The sequence below is a fragment of the Antedon mediterranea genome, chromosome 6 (assembly GCF_964355755.1).
Source record: "Antedon mediterranea chromosome 6, ecAntMedi1.1, whole genome shotgun sequence".
NCBI lineage: Eukaryota > Metazoa > Echinodermata > Crinoidea > Comatulida > Antedonidae > Antedon > Antedon mediterranea.
Window position 1 is genome coordinate 29,749,778 of NC_092675.1, and position 19,107 is coordinate 29,768,884.

The window sequence follows — 19,107 nt, forward strand, 5'->3', positions numbered from 1 at the left end:
AACGGAAAGTACGATCGACTAGCCTACAACAAGAAGTGATTTTGATTTGTAGACACCCACAAAATAAGGTAATTTTGTGACAATTCTACTTCTTTCTAAAAAATAAATTGAATTATTATTATACTGATAATTATATAGTTTGTGTTAAGTACATAGATTTACAGATTCTGATATATTTTTAATTTTATAGTCGAGAAACATTGGTCTAAATTTTCGGATGCACTGTGCCTGTGTGTCCTGAGCCAGCGTCAAACACAGCAGTAACTGCTGGTTATTATCGACGAGAGCGGATGAGGTTTGATTTGACCCATCATGAGAAGCAGTCAGTAGGGGGATTGTTTAGCCTAGAAAACGTTCGCTATATAATTATTCGTATTAATCCTTTCACAGTATAGTCACACTGTCAAGTAAGTATCTTTTGCAGAAAATGTTCAGCCTATTTTAATAATAATTCATAATTGTTATTTTATAACTTAAATTACAAATTTTAGTTTTACAAGCGAAGTGTAGTGACATCATAATTCACACTACAGCCTAGGGCCTAGGCCTATGTATGTGCGTGTTAATACAATATTAATAATATGATTTAACATACAGATCCTAACGAAATTAAGTAAAATTGTTGAAGATAAGAAACAAGAACAAGTCAGGCCGACTACAGGCTCCTAGAGCTGATACGTAAAGAAATCGACTGTCATTTGTATTGTACCAAATTCCATGCAAATTTTAGATCATAATAAATAGCGCACATGCAATATATATATATATTTTAAAAAGTTTTTACAGTTTTTAAATGGGAATATAATTTTAAACCTAAATATAACATAATAATTTTAAGTGGGATTGATGTACAATTAATGTTTTTAATTGTAATTTTTATCTATGTATGATGTACTCTTGTGAATGTTTTGTTTATTTTACCATAATTATTTTCTGTCGAGGAAAACAATTTTTCCATGTACGCATTTTTATATATAGAACAAAAAAGATTTGATTTGATAAATGATTTCAGTGTGAACGCTACTCATTGTGAATCATCTAACAATTGTGTCCAGTGCAAGGTGAAATCTAAAATAACAAAAGGTTGTGTGTGCGAAACTGATGTATAGTACAGTGTAACAATAGAATTGCATAATACTAATTATTTTCAAAGTATGTTGGACTTTTGTTAGACTTTCCACAGGTCTTCAGTTAGGTTTTTTTTTATGTTATTGTTAAATATTAATATTTTCTGCTCAAGTATTATATGTTGTATGAAACGCCATGTATTGCATTGTATTGTTTCCTTTCTTTCAGACGATAATAAAATGGCATCAAAAGAAGTTGTGATACCACCTGAACAGACCACAACACCACCTGTATTGACGAAGGACAAGACAGAAGAAAATGTGCCACGCCCAGAACGAAGTTCTTCACCCGATGAAAACTGTTCAATTTGTTTAAACCAATTTGAAAATCAGTCATTTACCGATCAATGTTTTCACAAATTCTGTTTTGTGTGTATTTTAGAGTGGTCAAAGGTCAAGGCGGTTTGCCCATTATGCAAGACCGCTTTCAAATCAATTATTCACAATATTGTTTCTAACGAGATTTACGATCAGTATCATCTTCAGCCAAATGCCCCAGCTACAGAGGAACATGAACAAGAGGTACGGAGATTCAGATATAGGACCACAGTGACTGATGACCACAGATATGCATGGGAGCGTCAACGAAACCATACATTTCTGCAGTTACCGCATGAAAATAGTAGATTTTACATGACTCATCATGAAGATCGGAGACGATTGCGTATTCAAAACCTGAGACGTTCCCTCGAGCAGAGTATTCGAAATAACATGCGTTTGCAAAATCAGCGCAATGCTGCATATAATTTTCGTCGATATATCTACGGAGTTGGATCATATGTGAAGCAAACACGATTTAATCGGTTTTCAGGATATCGTGATATTTCACTTGGTTACTTCCAACGTAATCCTGCAGCGGCTTACCGGTTTGTGCCATGGTTACAGAGAGACTTGGGTGTGATATTTAATGGAGATCAGAACCATGTACTTTTTGTTACAGAGTTGATCTTATCACTTATTCAACGTATAGATATCCAAACATATGAGTTCAGAAACAGTCTTGAAGGATTTTTGCTCAGTAAAACTGATCATTTTGTTCATGAGTTCATCAATTTTGCACGTTCCCCGTATGATGTCACAACTTACGACCAGATGGCGCAATATAATACATCAAGACCTAGCGAACCCCCACCGGTGGATATTAACGAACCGTTGCTTGTCATCTCCAGTGATTCTGACACAGATGTCATTCTAGATTTGAGTTCCCATTCAAGAGAAGAGGTTCTTCCCACTGCCTTCCCTCTGTTAGAATCTGACATTAATGTCATTCCTGGAACATCTGGATCCAGTAGCAATACACAGAATCAGATGGTGAAGCAGGAGAAAAAGGACACTACAGAAATAAATTTAACCAATGAATTATCTGATGTTGAGATCATTGGCTACTTACCACCTTATCGTGAACGAACTCCAGTAGTGGTCACACTATCCTCTGACACAGAAGAGGATGAACAACCCACATGTAGGAAATGTGGCCAGCCTAAACACACTTCAAAGTGTAAGAAAATTAAAAGAAAACCAAAAAATCCACATTGCATGTATTCAGCTTATCAATCTAGTTCTGCTGAAGATTTTAGTAGATCAAGTCAGTCAAGGAGTAGAAGTCGGTCAAGACCAAAGTCTGATAGAGTCAGCTCATCAAGAGATAAAAGTGTCACAAAAAAATTAATATCAACCTCGGCATCTTCATCATCTTCTGGCAATTATTCGTCGGATACCGAAGATTATTCTAAAGATAAATATAACAAATCAAAATCTCGATCTCCATTTGAAAAATATGATAGTTCCGCTACGAAACATTGCAAATCTTCCAACACTAGGTCTTACAAAAAACAACGTAGATCACGAAGTAGATCTGCAGGATTCGGATCACGTAGTAGGTCCCGTAGTAGATCACGCAGTATCTCTCACATTCGACAAATGTCACCATTCTACAAGACATCTAGAGATCGCTTCAGATCACGTAGCAGGTCAGGAAGTAGATCTCAAAGGACTCGCAGGTCTCGGACTAGAAGCAGGAGTCGTGATAAAGAAGCTACCAGTAGATCCCACACCAGAAGTCACGAAAGAGACAATAGGCACAGGTCTTCTACAAAATTTGTAACAAAATTGTATTGGTCAGATGAATGTGACCAAAGTGCTGTGAATTATAGACAAGGTGATAATAATAAACATATTAGCAACAGAGAAAGTATAAAACGACACAGGTCATCGGAAAGAAGAAGCTCGTCGAGAAGCAGAAGTTACAGGTCGTCGTCGTCTTCCAAGAGTAAAGCATTATTTAAAAGAAAATACTTTCAAAAGGAAAGGTCAAAGGAAAGGTCAGTTGGAAAAATAGATTCTTCAAAAAGGCATAAACAGAGATCGAAAGAAAAACAAGAGGCAAGAAGAAAAAGAAGAGAGAAGAGGCAATTAGAAAAGAAGAAAAAAGCAGCTGGTGTTTCTAAAGATTTAATTGTTATTGATCTGACAGAATCTGCGGATGAAAAAGCAAGGAATAGAGAAGGTCAAGAAATGATAGATGACAGTTTATTATTTGAGGAAGAAGTTGGAACAGTGAACCAAGTTGAACATAATCTATCTTTTGGCCAAACCTCGGACGTTGGACCAATGAGAGCAATGCTACTAGAAGATGTCACTCAGACGATTCCTCCATTGAATGTTGTAGATCCTTCGCTCGATGCTGTTGATGAAATATTTGGAAGGTCAGGCAACCAATCTTTAGAACCAATTCAAAAAACTGCTTTTGATTTGATGATAGAAGCAGAGAGAATGCGCCTTCAGGAGATGTTTGAGCAAAATCCTGATTTAAGACGAGACGCCATGAAAGCTTACAATAAATAAAAATCCTCCAACTTGGTTTACTGTTATTTCCAGTATTGTGATTTGGACACATGTTTAAATTATTATTTTTTTAAACTTTACTTTGCTATTTATATTTTGATGGTTACTTTATATGTTCAATGTTAATTTGTATGCTAAAAATTAGTTAAAATTGCTATAAAAATAGAAACATGTTATTAAAATTAGATATCGTACCATAAAATTATAAAACATACATGAATAAAAAACCTTAAAACATTCACTTATTAAATATCTAAAAAAGAGCTAGTGGTGCCTATTAATTATATCCACCATGGTGGGAACTGGAGACGACCTAAGTCTGCTGGTTTTACAATGAGGTACTAGAAAGCGGTTGAATCTGAGAGACCGAGCTGACTAATGAAGAGGGGGAAGTATTTCTCTAAACAGCTCGGATTTTAATAAGCCTTCCCCGAAAGACAACACCAGTTTGTTTCTTCTCTCAACAAGAGTAGGTAAACCAGTAACAGACAATGCATGATCATAGCACAAATAGTTGTTACCTAGCATGATTCGCAATGCTCTCTTTTGTACCTTTTCAATAGACTTGGACATATCCTTATATAATATTTATATGTTTACTGAAATTCTCTCCCTCGGTATTACCTGTACTAATACCAGGGCTTGCTAATACACACACCAACATTTTTGTTTTCACAAACCATTATGTGTGAGAGGCAGGGCTGGGGAAAGAAAGTGATATTAATGTACATTTGTACATTGTTTCTGTTTAAATGAAATTTACAAATTAAATGTCGTGTTCACAAAACTACCATGTGATTATTATTTTGTGCTGTAGTAAGCATAGGCATGCTATTTCTCCCCATTACATGTTTACAAAACAACAACAACTTGGCTCCTGCTATACTCTTAGTTCTGTTTAGTTTGACAAAAAAGTGATGTGCCCAAATATGGTAGTGATATGACATCATCATGTTCATATATGGGCACATCACATTTGTTGTCACTAAAGTTTGATAGTGTAGACAGAGCTTAAGCAGCATTTAAATTGTGATCTCAGGGATTTTGTTTTCATTTCATTATTTTAACATTGCTTGATAAGTTTAAACAACATTTTAACCAAAAGTATGTATTACAATTATTTTCCTTGTTAATTGTATTCAATATATTTGACTACATACAATAAATGAAATAATGTAGCAAAATAGTACTTATTTTAAGTTACAGTATTTTTATTTCTATAAATATTTCTTGTTAATATAATGATATAATTGTATAGTCTTAATAAAGTTGACCTTGCTATGTTTTAAATATTTAAACAATTGCTGCATTGGGTTCAACTTAATTGAAGTACAGTTGTAATACAATAATAGTTTTTGTTTTTATTTCGAATCTATATAAATACAATAAGCAAAATATATACAGGAATACACAATTAATTCTTAACACAGATTGGGTCCTAGAGCTAACTGTGTTATATGAGGGAATAGTGAAATTATAATATCACTCTTTCCTGGTTATAACATCTCAGATAACATATACTGTATAAAATGTAAATTCTTGGACTTTTTTTCTTTTTCAGTTATAATTTTATTCCATGTTCCTAGCACGTTTGGTGGTTAATACACACTACATATGAGTTTATATTATTTATTAAAAATGTTTGTTTGATTATGAATGTACATAATTGAATTAGAATAATAACTGTAGCTTGTTTTTGATAATATCAAAGCGGATGAAAGTAGTAAACATATTAAAGTCATCTATGCATATATTATTTTCAGTGTTTTATTTTCACCATGGATTTTCGCCAAAATATCTCAAAACAATCTCTGGAGTTCCTACTATATAGTACTAGACACGCATTGACGCAATTTTATGACGTGATGAAAAAAATATGTAAATATATTTATACTGTATAGAGATTAATCACACTACATGGAAGCAAAAATCAACTCTGACTATAAACTGTACTACATTCATTTTAATAAAGTTCAATATGTTTTGTATGCAACAACAAGGCTTATTTCTATTTAGGCACAGTGTTATTTTAATTAGTGATACATTTTATTTTTATGCTGTAGTGTTGTCATTTGATAACAAGACGAGTTCCTTTGCATTCTCTCCAGTAAATATACCGTGATAAATTAGTTTTGAAGTTCATCGTTTTAATCTGAGAAGAAATGCGTGTCTACATTCCTTGCTTTCTTCCGGATAATACTTGTCATAAAAGTCTACGATGAATTCTTCAGGTTTGAATCCAAACCTCTGATATAAAAGCATCGCTGAATTGGTCGCAGACACATGTAGAGTTACGTCTTTACCCATGCAAGTCTAGCAAAAAACAGAAAGTAAACATATAAATTTAGTTTAACAGCAGCATGTGATCCATTGTGGGGCACTGAATTGTCTTACAGTTGTCACAGAAACCATACATTCCAACAGCCCACTTTAGCTAGGAGACTCCTGTATTTTAGACTCGTCTCCAAGCCTAACATTGTTTTCCACATTTTCTCCTGGAATACACAGATAACTAAATGGTGATGTATATGTGTGGTTTTCTGCATTGATAACAAAAAGGCAAACACACAAGCAAAATTACAATATTTAAGCCATTGTATGTCCATCTACATCCATCATTTTTTTCTAAACGGAAAGGGGATCCCTCACATAGCCATAACGCGATACCGCTTGTGACCTCCAGTTTTTTTAAACTTTAGATATATTGTATGACAACCCTACAAATAATAGAGTTCACCAATATTAAATAATACTAGTGTTTGTACCTGTATAAGATGATAAACCATAAATGTAGCAATACCAGCACCTCTCCATTCAGGATGAACAAATAAAAATGATATATACGCCACATTATACTTAACATCTGGTACCATGAACCCAAAACCGATCACAACCTTTTTATAAAGCGCCACCACGCTGAAGTCCGAATACTGTAAACATTCAGATACTGTCAAAGAATTTAGAAATAGTCCGTCAATTAATAATGTACTCCTCAGATACTAAATCTACGAATCATGTAAAGCTCTGCCTACACTATCAAACTAGTTTGACAAAAAAAAGTGTGGTGTGCCCAAATATGGTAGTGATATACCCAAATATAGTAGTGATATGACATTGTGTCCATAAATAGGTACATCACATTTCATATGTGCAAAAAATGTGATGCCCATATATAGACACGATGAGGTCATATCACTATCATATTTGGGCACATCACATTAGTTTGATTGTTTGACAGAGTTAACAAATTAACAAACAAACCAGATTTATGAAACTTACAATCCACTCCTGGCCAGAAGAACTCTCTACATAGAGCATTCACAGAAGGAATGTGCTGTGGCCTTACATAGCAGTAGTCTATTGGTCCTAGAGGCTCGGGTATAAATGATGGATCCATCTTTGCCTTGTGAGACATCAATTCTTCTAATAAACGCAATTTCATTGGCCGGCTTTCAAAATCTCTTCTAATAAATGGTTTTAATACCCTGAAAGGATAGTAGTATCTTAACTCAAATAACTAATTGCTAAGCAATAGCACAAGTATTTAGATTGTTACTAGTAACAATCCTACTGGGTACAATGATAAAAATAGTAAAATATATTTCTGTCCAAGACTAAAGCAATATTATTTTTTTTTAATAACAGTTTCCATGTACTAAAATCCAGGGAGCAGTTGACCAATGACATAAGGAGGGGAAGGGGGTGGTGGTGTTAGGAGGAGGCAGGGGCATTGGGGCTTGCTTCCTCACTTGGATCAAGGCAATCTAACAATCCAGGATGCTGAGATCAAAGGGTTTATCTGTGGCTGCGACACGATCAGTTTGATGCCCTTCAACAGACTGTGACACATCACACTGCTGAGAATATGTACATAGTACAGTACTGTCGGTATTTGTTGCAGCCAGACATAAGATCAAAGGAGTGTTACGAGTTCCTATCTTGGTAAGGCAACCTCAGTGTCCTGTTCGATTGCCTTGCTTGAATCTTGTTTTGGCAGGTTATAAGTCTCTGATGCGTAGGTTATTATTATTATCACAAAACTAATTATATCTCTATCTATTATATTATGCAAGTCCTACCTAGATGTATAAGGACTACAAATATTTTGTAATGACATCTCATCCTGACAACCAACAAGACGAGTGCGAAATGTAGGGTTCCTCATCTTGTAATTCTTGACTGATGCTTGAGGTATCTATTCAATTGAAATTCAATTATATTGATTGCCACAAAAATACAGTATTATAATGTTATACAGTATAAATCTTTTTTTTTTAAATTTATTTATTTTTTATTTATTCAATTTCTGCCATATACATAACAAAGAAGACAAAACAATTATAAAAGGAGGCACGGAAAGACCAAACAGGTGCTAAACACCTATGCTAGTTGGTCAACCCAGAACAGAGAAAAATAAATAAATTACGTTCTACAATAAAAGCATCGACAAGAAAGCGACCAACTACACACATTTTCGATATCAAAATTATTTAAAAAATAAATATTGAGATAATTTTAAAGATAGCGCAGTAAAATTCTAAATAACTTTATAAATAGGTCTTACCTGAAACCTGTCAAGAATCCTGAAGTCGGACGAGTAGCGTGTGATGTGTCCAGTTTTAGCGGTCATTTTTGGACTATGAACCTCAAAACACGAAGGGTCAATGGCAGTAGTGTTGGTGATTGATTGTAAGTAAGATTGTAGAGTTGCGTCTAAATCTAGCAAAGGGAGCCCTCGTTGTCTTTTCTCTTGACGTACTAGAAGCTTTCTACGTAGTCTTCGCGCACTAAGATCCGATTCAACGGCTTCGGGACAGTTTTCTAAGAACTTTAAAAGTTGTCTTTCTTCATAAATGCTGATTGGTAGAAACCTGGAAAAAGAGAGATAAAAACACCACAGAGAAAATAAAACTTGACACCATACACACAAAATGTAACAAAAAGTTATATAATAATAATAATCTTGCAAATCTTTGACATAGATTGTCATTGTGCAAACGTAATGTAAAGTAAACACTTTAAGATGTTGAAATATTTGCACACATACATTGATGTTTACACAGACTTGTTCCAAGATTTACATCGATGTAAAATGCTTCTTTAGGTTCTTTACATGGTAAAAATTTATTTATAGTGTGAATTAGTTACTTAGTTAAGATTAACTGTAAGATAAAATTTTAATTCTTACTTTGGAACTTGAGGAGTTTTTCTCTTCTTAACTTCCGTTACAACAGGTTTTGCTTTTCTTGATACTTTAGTGATGACCTCTGTACCTTCCCCAGACTTGCTATAGATACTACTGCCCTCATCATCATCCTCATCATCTTGATATCTCCTCCCATGGTGTAAATCAAGTATGTGTAAGGGGAAACTATGAATGGGCGTGGTCCCTCTAGAAATAGCTGCTCTAGATGTTATACTCATGTCATCTTCATCATCACCCTCCATAAAGGCAGATGGCAAACCTTCTGAAAACAAATTACTTCAATATACAGTAACAGTATATTACATCCATTAGGACACCCCTATTCAAGGGACACCACTATTAAAGGGACATCACTATTAAGGGGGAAACCCCTATTCAGAGGACAAACCTATTAAGGGAGAGGGACATCCATATTAATAGAAGACCACTGCCACCCCCTCTCCCACCCCTATTAAGTCGACACTTTCCTGCCAAATGAGTGAGGTTCAATATAAGCTTTATCAGTTTGGCCAACCCTAATATTCAGTAATGACTACTAATGTGAATTGAGGGGCAAAATATACTTTGTCACTTAACATTAAATGGTGCCTATTAATGGGACACAATTACACAACCATTAATTGAAATTAGTATTTATAAAGTCATACATTAAATAAACATTATAAGGATGGATAAATATCTGCTTGAATATCAAGGTGTCTCTTCCTTAAATACTCACCATCCAATGCCAGATCACTCTCTGTCAGAAGTCCTGACATCACAGAGGAGTCACAGCTATTGTCACCACCCAGCAAGCTAAGAATGGGAGGCGAGTCTGGCATAGTTGGAGCGCCACCGAGTGAACTCTCGCTGCCATTAAAACTCTCTCTACTCATATCTTCAAGATCAAATTCTCCAATCATGCGTGTTCGTACCTCCTCTAGTTTAGCTTTTCGAATGTCCTTTGCTTCCTACAAGAAATCAGTGAAATAAATGAAATGGAAGTGAAAACGATTAACTAGATAAATATAGATCATGAAGGAGAACAACCCATTTGATTTGTTTAAACACAATATAGTAGTATTATATACTGTATAGTATATAAGTAGTTTTGAATCAGCTCATGTAGGCAAAAGTGCAATCCTTGAAGTTAAATTGACTCTGAATTCAATGCACTCTTTTGACCTGCTATTTCTTAGCTGTCATTATTTTTTATAATAAACAAAACTATGTATACCACCACTAATACACATTAGAACAAAAAAATATTTAAAAAAACATAAAATTGTCGCTGACCTGAGTTCTAGATCGTTTCTCTTTCAATTCAATTGCGGATTCAAATGACGATCCCCTCTTGCGATTGCGCAACCCTTCTACCTTGATTGTGGGGTCAAAGATCATGCGGGGCTTTCTCACAGGTAGTGGTTTAGCATTTGATAGTGCTGCACAGAAAAAAATGAAAAAACAATGACATAAATGATTTTGACATAATATAAGTTTTTCCCTGTCATTTCAATGGTTAATTTTGTATCATATGTCCTTAAGTACTAGTTCTATTGCATGGTAAAAGTTCTAACTAATTGTTCTATTTAATGGTTCTGTTAAACAAGAGCTCTTTGTAAAGATTTTTGGAATGTTGTGCAACGCAAGTCTCTTGCCTCTCAAAAATTCGAAAATCACCATGTGCTGTCTATTTCATTATCTGTTCTACTCCAGGTCATCCATAATCCAAGTGATACCTTTTTAATTGCCTAGCTTTCTGTCTAACCTTTGACATATTGATTAAAGATGGAAGCAGTGATTAAATTGAATAAAAGGTTAGTTTAGAACCTTATTTGTGTATGTAAATAATGAATGTTTGAATGAAATATTTTCATTTCTTGACTAATCAACTCGTCTTTGTCTCGCTAATTCTTACTGGTAGCATCAGCTTTGATGACAGGTGGCTTGTTTTCAATCAGAGCCCACCAACCAGATTCTCCAAACTCTGCAGCTCCTGAACGGAACCATTGTTTGTTACCGACAGACAGAACACCAGCTACTGTACCATGCCAGGTTTGACTTCTGGGTCTGGAAAATATAAGTTTCTTTCTTTATAAAATTGCCATCAAACTATACAGAACACCAAGAGAGTAATAATAAATAATAAAAACAAAAAAACCTACATAAAAACCACTCACTAAAAATAGACTTAGCAAATTCTATATTTTGGTGGTTAATTCTGATACAAAAACAAGGCTATATACATGGCTGCAGTCGTGTGCGAAAATTTAAGTTAGTGTTTACCAACCAAACGACCGACATAGTGAGCTGTAGAGTCACGACTAAAAATAGATGAGAAAAGGCTTGGTTGTAAATGACACTTCCACAAATATCAAATTCTTACCTATTACCAAATAGCAGATTCCAATTTTTACCAATGAAATCACAGACGTCCTCCTTCCAGCGGAAGAAGCCTCGTCTACCACTTCTTTGGAGGCTTAGGTTGTATAGGGTCAGGATTACTACTTGTTGCCTATGAATGAAGTTAGGGAGAAATTCAGGTAAAGTTTTTGGTAATTGGAAGAATCCATTTTAATATATTTGTATTTGTATATTTTGCACAATTTTTAACTGGGTTAACTTACCATGTTAGTCTCAGACGTTCAACATCTTCTTGGCCTTCTGGTGCGCAGTTACAACACACCAACTTGAAAAAACTATCTCCCTCTAACGACGTTGGAGCTCCTGATTTTAAGCACTCTTAAAAGAGAAAATAAAATGATCTGTTATTTCTAAAAGTGGCCATTTTAATTTACATAAAAGTTTTACATAACTATACAGAAACTCTCTTTTTCTCTACTGGTGAAAAATATATGAATACAAGAAACTAATTTGCTGCTATAAACCATGATTAAAGGAATATGGTACAAAGTGGTAATAGTATAATTGCATACATGCCAACATCTGCAGTTAAAAAAATAGGAGGGGTGTTTTTTTTTTGTCTATCTATTATATACAATGGCATACATTTGTGTTGGTCTGTATGTAATTGGTACAAGTTTGAAGATGCTCAACTTGCTATTCACTTAGCTTATATTGTCAGTAGTTGTCTTTGATGTGTCGTGTCAAAATCATTCTGTGCGTGCACAGTTTTTCGACTTGGCTGCTATGTAGGAGAACCACCTTGTTTTTTTTTATTGCTGACCCATTCTGAGGTGGTGATACCCACCGAGGTGATACCCACCGAGGTGATACCCACCGAGGTGATACCCACCGAGGTGATACCCACCGAAATGAAAGTGTCTTTTACATTCTTCACATTGCAACTGTACACTTTCTTTAGTATTATCACCACAATAACAAATACTTTGTTCTGATGCACTTTCATTTTCCTCCTTTACAGGATCCATCTTTCCAACCTCCTCATCTTTTCTCTCTTGATCTGTTTGTTTCTCTGGTGGTGGTGGTGCACAGGTGCCAGGACTTGTGTCCATTGAAACAACATCAATCTCGTCATTTTCACCCTGAAATTAAATTGTTTTATAAATCTTGGAACATATTTCTGGTTTCTAAATACCGACCTCTCTTGATATTAATTGTGGGAGTGTCCTGATAATGATATCTTCAGTCATCTTCCGCGACTCCCGCTACAATTCGATTTCTTGTGATATTTTGGATAAGCAAAAAAAAAACATTTCACTCAATTATAAACAGATCACAGACCAATATAAGAATCTAGCAGTACTGTATGGAACGCCTCCTCTGCCTTCAGTTCACATTTATCATGCAGTACACACCAATCGTAATGCAGTACACACCAATCGTCATGCAGTACACACCAATCGTCATGCAGTACACACCAATCGTCATGCAGTACACACCAAACATCATGCAGTACACACCAATCGTCATGCAGTACACACCAATCGTCATGCAGTACACACCAATCGTCATGCAGTACACACCAATGGTCATGCAGTACACACCAATTGTCATGCAGTACACACCAATCGTCGTTCACATTTATCATGCAGTACACACCAATCGTCATGCAGTACACACCAATCGTCATGCAGTACACACCAATCGTCATGCAGTACACACCAAACATCATGCAGTACACACCAATTGTCATGCAGTACACACCAATCGTCATGCAGTACACACCAATCGTCATGCAGTCAAATATTGCGTAATTTATACCGCCACCTATCGACAAAATCGAATATCACGTGAGTTTTATTAGACGGCTGTAAAACTAAGACTATTTAAACTTCTTTTATGGAATTCAATAATTGCAATGGCCTCCTAGCCTATGGAACGCCTCCTCTGCCTTCAGTTCACAATGGTCATGCAGTACACACCAGTCGTCATGCAGTACACACCAATGGTCATGCAGTACACACCAATGGTCATGCAGTACACACCAATGGTCATGCAGTACACACCAATCGTCGTTCACATTTATCATGCAGTACACACCAATGGTCATGCAGTACACACCAATCGTCATGCAGTACACACCAATGGTCATGCAGTACACATCAATCGTCATGCAGTACACACCAAACATCATGCAGTACACACCAATTGTCATGCAGTACACACCAAACATCATGCAGTACACACCAATGGTCATGCAGTACACATCAATTGTCATGCAGTACACACCAATCGTCATGCAGTGAAATATTGCCTAATTTATACCGCCACCTATCGACAAAATCGAATATCACGTGACCTTTATTAGACGGCTGTAAAACTAGGCCATCGACTCTAAGATTTCTTTTATGTTTGACATACTGTACTTATTTTAACCGCTACACATCTCTGTGAATGCTCTGTTTTTTATATATACAATAATTTATTATGCGAGACACAGGCGCGGCTAGGAGGCCATTGCAATTATTGAATTCCATAAAAGAAGTTTAAATAGTCTTAGTTTTACAGCCGTCTAATAAACCTCACGTGATATTCGATTTTGTCGATAGGTGGCGGTATAAATTACGCAATATTTGACTGCATGACGATTGGTGTGTACTGCATGACGATTGGTGTGTACTGCATGACAATTGGTGTGTACTGCATGATGATTGGTGTGTACTGCATGACGATTGGTGTGTACTGCATGACGATTGGTGTGTACTGCATGATAAATGTGAACGACGATTGGTGTGTACTGCATGACAATTGGTGTGTACTGCATGACCATTGGTGTGTACTGCATGACGATTGGTGTGTACTGCATGACGATTGGTGTGTACTGCATGACGATTGGTGTGTACTGCATGATGTTTGGTGTGTACTGCATGACGATTGGTGTGTACTGCATGATGATTGGTGTGTACTGCATGACCATTGGTGTGTACTGCATGACGATTGGTGTGTACTGCATGACGATTGGTGTGTACTGCATGATAAATGTGAACTGAAGGCAGAGGAGGCGTTCCATACTAGCCGCGCCTGTGTCTCGCATAATAAATTATTGTATATATAAAAAACAGAGCATTCAAAGAGATGTGTAGTATGGAACGCCTCCTCTGCCTTCAGTTCACATTTGTCATGCAGTACACACCAATGGTCATGCAGTACACACCAATCGTCATGCAGTACACACCAAACATCATGCAGTACACACCAATCGTCATGCAGTACACACCAAACATCATGCAGTACACACCAATCGTCATGCAGTACACACCAATCGTCATGCAGTACACACCAATGGTCATGCAGTACACACCAATGGTCATGCAGTACACACCAATCGTCATGCAGTACACACCAATCGTCATGCAGTACACACCAATCGTCATGCAGTCAAATATTGCGTAATTTATACCGCCACCTATCGACAAAATCGAATATCACGTGACGTTTATTAGACGGCTGTAAAACTAGCTATTCAAACATTATACTACAGCAATATGGAACGCCTCCTCTGCCTTCAGTTCACATTTATCATGCAGTACACACCAATCGTCATGCAGTACACACCAATCGTCATGCAGTACACACCAATGGTCATGCAGTACACACCAATCGTCATGCAGTACACACCAATCGTCATGCAGTACACACCAAACATCATGCAGTACACACCAATCGTCATGCAGTACACACCAATCGTCATGCAGTACACACCAATGGTCATGCAGTACACACCAATTGTCATGCAGTACACACCAATCGTCGTTCACATTTATCATGCAGTACACACCAATCGTCATGCAGTACACACCAATCGTCATGCAGTACACACCAAACATTATGCAGTACACACCAATTGTCATGCAGTACACACCAATCGTCATGCAGTCAAATATTGCGTAATTTATACCGCCACCTATCGACAAAATCGAATATCACGTGAGGTTTATTAGACGGCTGTAAAACTAAGACTATTTAAACTTCTTTTATGGAATTCAATAATTGCAATGGCCTCCTAGCCGCGCCTGTGTCTCGCATAGTAAATTATTGTACATATAAAAAACAGAGCATTCACAGAGATGTGTAGCGGTTAAAATAAGTACAGTATGTCAAACATAAAAGAAATCTTAGAGTCGATGGCCTAGTTTTACAGCCGTCTAATAAACGTCACGTGATATTCGATTTTGTCGATAGGTGGCGGTATAAATTACGCAATATTTCACTGCATGACGATTGGTGTGTACTGCATGACGATTGGTGTGTACTGCATGACAATTGGTGTGTACTGCATGACCATTGGTGTGTACTGCATGATGTTTGGTGTGTACTGCATGACGATTGGTGTGTACTGCATGATGTTTGGTGTGTACTGCATGACGATTGGTGTGTACTGCATGACCATTGGTGTGTACTGCATGACCATTGGTGTGTACTGCATGATAAATGTGAACGACGATTGGTGTGTACTGCATGACCATTGGTATGTACTGCATGACCATTGGTGTGTACTGCATGACCATTGATGTGTACTGCATGACGATTGGTGTGTACTGCATGACCATTGTGAACTGAAGGCAGAGGAGGCGTTCCATACAGCAACTCACGCATGTCTACTACTACACCGCACGTGCTTTATGACTAAAATGGCTGGAAAAACTATTAAATAAATCTTGGAATCTTTAGGACGTAAAGCACGTGCGGTGTAGTAGTAGACTATGGAACGCCTCCTCTGCCTTCAGTTCACATTTATCATGCAGTACACACCAATCGTCATGCAGTACACACCAATCGTCATGCAGTACACACCAATGGTCATGCAGTACACACCAATCGTCATGCAGTACACACCAATCGTCATGCAGTACACACCAAACATCATGCAGTACACACCAATCGTCATGCAGTACACACCAATCGTCATGCAGTACACACCAATGGTCATGCAGTACACACCAATTGTCATGCAGTACACACCAATCGTCGTTCACATTTATCATGCAGTACACACCAATCGTCATGCAGTACACACCAATCGTCATGCAGTACACACCAAACATTATGCAGTACACACCAATTGTCATGCAGTACACACCAATCGTCATGCAGTCAAATCTTGCGTAATTTATACCGCCACCTATCGACAAAATCGAATATCACGTGAGGTTTATTAGACGGCTGTAAAACTAAGACTATTTAAACTTCTTTTATGGAATTCAATAATTGCAATGGCCTCCTAGCCGCGCCTGTGTCTCGCATAGTAAATTATTGTACATATAAAAAACAGAGCATTCACAGAGATGTGTAGCGGTTAAAATAAGTACAGTATGTCAAACATAAAAGAAATCTTAGAGTCGATGGCCTAGTTTTACAGCCGTCTAATAAACGTCACGTGATATTCGATTTTGTCGATAGGTGGCGGTATAAATTACGCAATATTTCACTGCATGACGATTGGTGTGTACTGCATGACGATTGGTGTGTACTGCATGACAATTGGTGTGTACTGCATGACCATTGGTGTGTACTGCATGATGTTTGGTGTGTACTGCATGACGATTGGTGTGTACTGCATGATGTTTGGTGTGTACTGCATGACGATTGGTGTGTACTGCATGACCATTGGTGTGTACTGCATGACCATTGGTGTGTACTGCATGATAAATGTGAACGACGATTGGTGTGTACTGCATGACCATTGGTATGTACTGCATGACCATTGGTGTGTACTGCATGACCATTGGTGTGTACTGCATGACCATTGGTGTGTACTGCATGACCATTGTGAACTGAAGGCAGAGGAGGCGTTCCATAGTAGACAGCGTGAGTTGCTGTAGTATAAAGTTTGTATATAGCCTTAGTTTTACAGCCGTCTAATAAAAGTCACGTGATATTCGATTTTTTCGATAGGTGGCGGTATAAATTACGCAATATTTGACTGCATGACGATTGGTGTGTACTGCATGACGATTGGTGTGTACTGCATGACGATTGGTGTGTACTGCATGACGATTGGTGTGTACTGCATGACCATTGGTGTGTACTGCATGACAATTGGTGTGTACTGCATGACAATTGGTGTGTACTGCATGACGATTGGTGTGTACTGCATGACGATTGGTGTGTACTGCATGACGATTGGTGTGTACTGCATGACCATTGGTGTGTACTGCATGACCATTGGTGTGTACTGCATGACCATTGGTGTGTACTGCATGACCATTGGTGTGTACTGCATGATAAATGTGAACTGAAGGCAGAGGAGGCGTTCCATAGTGTAGCGGTTAAAATAAGTACAGTATGTCAAACATAAAAGAAATCTTAGAGTCGATGGCCTAGTTTTACAGCCGTCTAATAAACGTCACGTGATATTCGATTTTGTCGATAGGTGGCGGTATAAATTACGCAATATTTCACTGCATGACGATTGGTGTGTACTGCATGACGATTGGTGTGTACTGCATGACAATTGGTGTGTACTGCATGACCATTGGTGTGTACTGCATGATGTTTGGTGTGTACTGCATGATGTTTGGTGTGTACTGCATGATGTTTGGTGTGTACTGCATGACGATTGGTGTGTACTGCATGATGTTTGGTGTGTACTGCATGACGATTGGTGTGTACTGCATGACCATTGGTGTGTACTGCATGACGATTGGTGTGTACTGCATGACCATTGGTGTGTACTGCATGATAAATGTGAACGACGATTGGTGTGTACTGCATGACCATTGGTGTGTACTGCATGACCATTGGTGTGTACTGCATGACCATTGGTGTGTACTGCATGACCATTGGTGTGTACTGCATGACCATTGTGAACTGAAGGCAGAGGAGGCGTTCCATAGTACTGTAGTCTGTAGTTAGTAAGTAGTAGAAATTATATACATTTTACATATCTGAAGATTGTTAATTTTATCCAAAAATATTGGGATAAATTGCATTTTTGCAGGAAAGCGGGAAACTGACTTCCACCATTATATTAATTAGGAGGAAAGTTGGGAGGTCGGGATGGAGGTATTCAAAACTTTTTATTTATTATTTAGACTAGCCTAGGATGATGATATGGCTGCAAACAAGTTTTTTCAGGGCTGGTGCAGAGGGATACGCTGCAGGGGGATCCGCTGCAGGGGGCTGACACAATAAACACACTACAGAACAGTGTAGACTACAGTACACACATAGACATACTGCTGCTGCATGCTGCACACATCAAATGACTGTTTATCACATCGCCTAGTTATAAATGTCGAAGTTACTATTTCTATCTATATACTATATGTTTTATATATAATTTCCATTATTTACTATTTTACCTGATCGCCACTAGTTCGGTTGATTTCCGACATAATTGCTAAGCTTACACGGTTACACCTGGTAGCCTCCTCTGGTTTTTTTGTTGACGGGAGGCAGAGAATACTATCGCGGAGCTAGCTCACTGCAGAGTGACTCGACCTCGAGCACAGCCAAAGTGAGCCCTCTATAGTCCAGAAAGTTGTCAGAAATAAATTGAATCAAGTCACAAAAAATTCTATTCTA

At 37.3% G+C, this 19,107-nt stretch overlaps 2 protein-coding genes across 5 annotated transcripts; one reads left to right on the top strand and one right to left on the bottom strand.

The window, feature by feature from the left end:
- On the top strand, positions 1–5,714 carry LOC140050892 (uncharacterized). Its single transcript, XM_072095883.1, has 3 exons — positions 1–68; positions 191–407; positions 1,297–5,714. The coding sequence occupies exon 3, from the start codon at positions 1,308–1,310 to the stop codon at positions 3,969–3,971; it is 2,664 nt and encodes an 887-aa protein (XP_071951984.1). The 5' UTR covers positions 1–68; positions 191–407; positions 1,297–1,307; the 3' UTR covers positions 3,972–5,714.
- Positions 5,715–5,919: 205 nt separating this feature from the next.
- On the bottom strand, positions 5,920–18,982 carry LOC140050893 (cysteine-rich protein 2-binding protein-like). Of its 4 annotated transcripts, none has more exons than XM_072095885.1 (13): positions 18,885–18,982; positions 12,428–12,662; positions 11,784–11,898; positions 11,543–11,671; positions 11,075–11,226; positions 10,453–10,598; positions 9,896–10,127; positions 9,160–9,436; positions 8,536–8,842; positions 8,051–8,166; positions 7,251–7,456; positions 6,737–6,918; positions 5,920–6,284 (listed from the first exon to the last, which is right to left on the bottom strand). In XM_072095885.1, exons 1-13 carry the CDS (start codon positions 18,915–18,917, stop codon positions 6,111–6,113), a joined length of 2,304 nt encoding a protein of 767 aa, XP_071951986.1. In that variant the 5' UTR covers positions 18,918–18,982; the 3' UTR covers positions 5,920–6,110. The 4 variants fall into 4 exon arrangements, with proteins under 4 accessions (XP_071951986.1, XP_071951985.1, XP_071951987.1 ...); XM_072095884.1 differs by having other exon boundaries at positions 9,160–9,439; XM_072095886.1 differs by lacking the exon at positions 18,885–18,982 and adding an exon at positions 13,342–13,389 and having other exon boundaries at positions 9,160–9,439.
- Between the last annotated feature and the right edge of the window lie 125 nt (positions 18,983–19,107).